The sequence below is a fragment of the Sinocyclocheilus rhinocerous genome, unplaced genomic scaffold (assembly GCF_001515625.1).
Source record: "Sinocyclocheilus rhinocerous isolate Xijiao unplaced genomic scaffold, SAMN03320098_v1.1 scaffold2338, whole genome shotgun sequence".
In the NCBI taxonomy this organism is placed as follows: Eukaryota; Metazoa; Chordata; class Actinopteri; order Cypriniformes; family Cyprinidae; genus Sinocyclocheilus; species Sinocyclocheilus rhinocerous.
In genome coordinates, this window is record NW_015644013.1 from 218,704 (window position 1) to 222,807 (window position 4,104).

General features: G+C 37.5%; 2 protein-coding genes across 4 annotated transcripts in view; both read left to right on the forward strand.

The window, feature by feature from the left end:
• Positions 1–1,724, forward strand: part of LOC107757870 (probable ATP-dependent RNA helicase DDX46) — a 23,316-nt gene extending 21,592 nt beyond the window's left edge. For both annotated transcript variants that reach the window (XM_016575473.1, XM_016575474.1), the window contains exons 21-23: positions 1,125–1,269; positions 1,343–1,416; positions 1,490–1,724. In XM_016575473.1, the coding sequence (XP_016430959.1) occupies positions 1,125–1,269; positions 1,343–1,416; positions 1,490–1,537 (267 nt within the window). In that variant the 3' untranslated portion in view covers positions 1,538–1,724. The remainder of the gene's footprint in view (positions 1–1,124; positions 1,270–1,342; positions 1,417–1,489) is intronic.
• A 500-nt stretch (positions 1,725–2,224) lies between these two features.
• Positions 2,225–4,104, forward strand: part of cunh5orf24 (chromosome unknown C5orf24 homolog) — a 10,626-nt gene continuing 8,746 nt past the window's right edge. For both annotated transcript variants that reach the window (XM_016575477.1, XM_016575476.1), the window contains exon 1: positions 2,225–2,369. The gene's annotated coding sequence lies outside the window, so the exon portion shown is untranslated. The remainder of the gene's footprint in view (positions 2,370–4,104) is intronic.

Genomic DNA, 4,104 nt, shown 5'->3' on the forward strand with positions numbered 1-4,104 from the left:
TCTGTTTTTAGTACATCGTTGTTGTGTAAATGAACCCTAAAACCATACTGTATCTGATCAGCAACTATTGATACTGAATATCAAAACATTTCAACCTTTTGAACGTTACCATGTTATTATCATGTTATTGCTGCATTTACCCCTTTTTATCAGTTTAAAAAAAGCGAAATTATTACAAATTTCACATGAACCACACCAAAAATACTAGGATGCAGAGATTATATACACACACACATATATATATAATTTTTTTTTTTATTATTGTTTGAACATATGGAAATAGATTATTTTTTTCATGCAGCAATGGTTCATCAGTAGGTGACGCATTGTTTATTGACCAACTTCAGTCCTAAAATTGTGAGATAAAATATATTTTACAATGTTTTTTGACACTAATATAACTTCATAGACAATTTTACATAAAGTATTTTTAACATCTAATGTGTCTCCGTATTTACCCGGGTCAAAACAACCCGTACACGAAACATGTCACATTATTTAAATCGTTATATATCTTAATATAATTCTAAAGAATCAGAAAAAAATAAATCATGTCTATTTTGAGGGTCTTGTGTTTTGAGTTTCATTCCCTTACTAAAAAATATGCACGTGATTTTTTTATAGATCTCTTCTTGGACACAGACTAAATGCGTTATGATGAGGGTTAATGAGCCTGAGCTGACATGAACTACTAATGCTAGCAAAGGCTAATAAATGCTGTCAACAGATGTATTGTTCATTGTTAGCTAGTTTTAATTGTATTTGTTATACTTGTATTTATTTATTTTTTCGTTTTTGCCATTAAAATAGCCTAAGATGCTGACATGGCATTAAATAAAATGGTTTGCATAAGTATGTAGACATGAAGCATATTCTCAGACAGTTTGCAGACGCTGCTTACACTCATCACTCTTACCATCATTCCTGTTCCTTTTGTCACTTTAACTTCGTGAAAGCCTGTCACTGATGTATTCTCAGCGTGTGTGTGTGTGTGTGAGAGAGTGTGTGTGTGTGAGAGTGCAAGTGTGTGTGCCTGTGTGTGCGAGTGCAAGTGTGTGTGTCTGTGTGTGGGTTTGTGTGTGTGTGTGTGTGTTTTCTGACAGCTGACGGTGTTTGTTTTGCAGACGGCGAGGTGGAAGGTGACGTCTAAGGAGGCTCTTCAGCGCATCGGCGAGTATTCAGAGGCGGCCATCACTATCCGAGGAACATATTTCCCACCGGGCAAAGAGCCCAAAGAGGGAGAGCGCAAGATCTACCTGGCCATCGAGAGTAAGTGTGCTCGCCGGTTCCCAGAGCACCGCTGGTCTTCTCGTGTCACTAAAGCAGTCTGTGTTGTTGTCAGGTGCGAATGAACTGGCCGTGCAGAAGGCCAAAGCAGAAATCACACGGCTGATCAAAGAAGAGCTGATCCGTCTGGTGAGTTCATCCTCACTGATCCTTTCTGAACTAGCTCAGTCTCATTCTGAATCATCTTTCTCTCTGCTTTCAGCAAAACTCCTACCAGCCCACCAGCAAGAGCCGATACAAGGTTCTGTAGCCGAAGGCGGAGGACAGGCGACCGCTGACGTTTCTTACCTTATCCCACAATGCTTTCTGTTATGTGAGCTTCATTTATCTGGATGTTTTTACCTATTGTTTCTTGTAGTTTGCATCAGTGATGTTGAATGTTTTAGAAAATTCCATGTAATTGGACAGTGAACGTCATTTGGAAATAAAGTGTTTTTTCCTTCTGCTCTGTCCGTATGATTCTGTAATATCAGTCGTTTCTCCTCAAGCTTTTCACAGTTTTTACTTTTACATTTGTGATTTACATTTAGTCATTTAGCAGATGCTTTTATCCAAAGCGACTTACAAATGAGGACAATAGAAGCAGTCAAAATCAACAAAGAGCAATGATATACAAGTGCTATAACAAGTCTCAGTTAGCTTAATGCAGTACACTTAGCACATATAATAAAAAGAAAACAGATTAGAAAAAGAATAGAGCAAGCTAGTGTTAGAGGCCTTTTTTTGTTTTTGTTAATTGTATAATAAATAAAAAGAAAACAAATAGATAGAATACAAAAATAATAGAGAAGCAAGTGTTAGTTTTTATTTTTTTTAAGAAAACAAGCAGTTAGTAAATGAATAGAGTGCAAGTCTAAAAGGGGCAAGTGTTTTTTTTAAAGAATAGATAGAGAATAGAGAGTGCTAGAGTTAGAGGGTCAAAAAGCTTTGACACGTTTTCTGAACATCGAGGTGAACGTCAGTCTCTTGTGTTTTATTCGACGAGCTTCGATCATAATCGGTCAGAATTCATCTGTAGCACCAAAATGGGACAAAAATGTCACATTTAACCCTTTGCGCTCCAGTGTCGACATTACCGCGAGGTACAGTCACTGATCATCTCTTTAAACCCCGATGCTGTTTCTGCAGCTGTGCATGGACTGAAAGGTGTTTTATAACAAACGTTTTATTTCTTTTATTATTTTTTGTCACTCTGTTATTTGTTGGAGAATTAAGGGGCTTTGTCATGTGTGAGAGTTGTGTGCCTCCTGTATAATGTTCATGTCACAGTTGAAGCGATGCATGCTAATGTAGCCCTGACTGAATATTATAAGAGCTTCTGAAACATACATTCACACACAGAGAGAATATTTCATGAAGAGCTCCAGCTGCTGAGTTTAACACCAAACACTTGAAGATCCGTGAAATCAGTTTTTGTGATGATGATGATGAAGATGCATCCTGAAAGTTGATCATTCTGACTTCTCTTTAAGGCAGGACACTATACAGAGTAAAACTTTAATTAATAAATCACAGTACATTAAGACAACTGTTTAGTTACAGTTTTCAGAAATTTAGTTTGAATATGCAAATATGGCATTATCTGATTACATATGCTCATATTTGAGAACAGAAGTCTATATATAAGATAAAGCCAGGTTCATAGTTTTTGTTTTGTTGACATGTATTAAAGGTTTTTCCAGAGTGCATTTTGGATTTCTCTTTTTAATCACTCCATCATAAATCAGAAAATACTGTCAACAGACAGAAAACAAACACGTTTTTATCATGTTTTTATCAGTAAAGTGTTGCATAGATCAGTGTGAACGAAATGTGAGCAAACCTTCAGAACATAGAGAGGAATAAAACTGTAAAGTTTGGTGTTTGTTAGAGAACAAACTCTTTAAAGGGGTCATGACATTGATTTTTTAAAATTATTTTAATGTTCCTTAAGGTTTACTTACAATGTTAATAAAGTTTTTTGCATAAAAAACCAAATAAATATGTGGAAAAATAATTTTCAACCCTCATTCATTTTCAACCCTCATTCTGGCCCTCTCTCTGAAACCAGCTGTTTTTAGAGGCGTGTCCTTTAAGGCTCGTCAGTAATCAGCCGCTGTTATGATTGGCTAACATCACTGCATAGGAAACCGTATCAACGGCCCTCACTATTATTGCGTGTTTTGACAACATGATCAAAATAAAAGGGTCATTTCCAGACGAAGCATTATGAAATCCTTTGCTTACGGTTTGTGATGCAGCTGCAGTCAGAATCAGATCTAGTTCCGCTTCATCTCTCAACAGATGTTTCTTTGTGAGTCTCCATGACACTGTGCCTCGATTACAAAACAAAATCCTCCGACACGATCCGAGACGCCATTAAAATAAACGATCCACTAGTTTCCTTCTGATAGCTGTACAAAGACGTGAACGAGCTGTTTAAACCAAACGCGACAAAGCGAACGATCTTTCACTGCATTTGTCCTGAAGACAGACTCATATCTGTATATCCAGTGTAGACCAGATAGCGCAGTGATTGTGATTTCTATCTGATTTTGACGCATTCAGCGTGATCACGTGTCGGCCGATAGTGACTGAACCCCCAGTGGGCGGGGTCTATGCTGAGAAGAAGACTATTCGCCGATGTCTAGCTCTGGAGGCGTGTTTATGCAAATGTTTGAGCCCGGGTGACGTCATCTTGCCCCTCAGATCCAAACGAGTCGTTTTTGGAGCTCGATTAAATAAATGCTTTGTTTATAACGAGGAGGACATTTTAAGCTATGAAACCTGCAGGATGTTTTAATCTTACAAAGACCTCTTATATGCCAAAAGATCAAG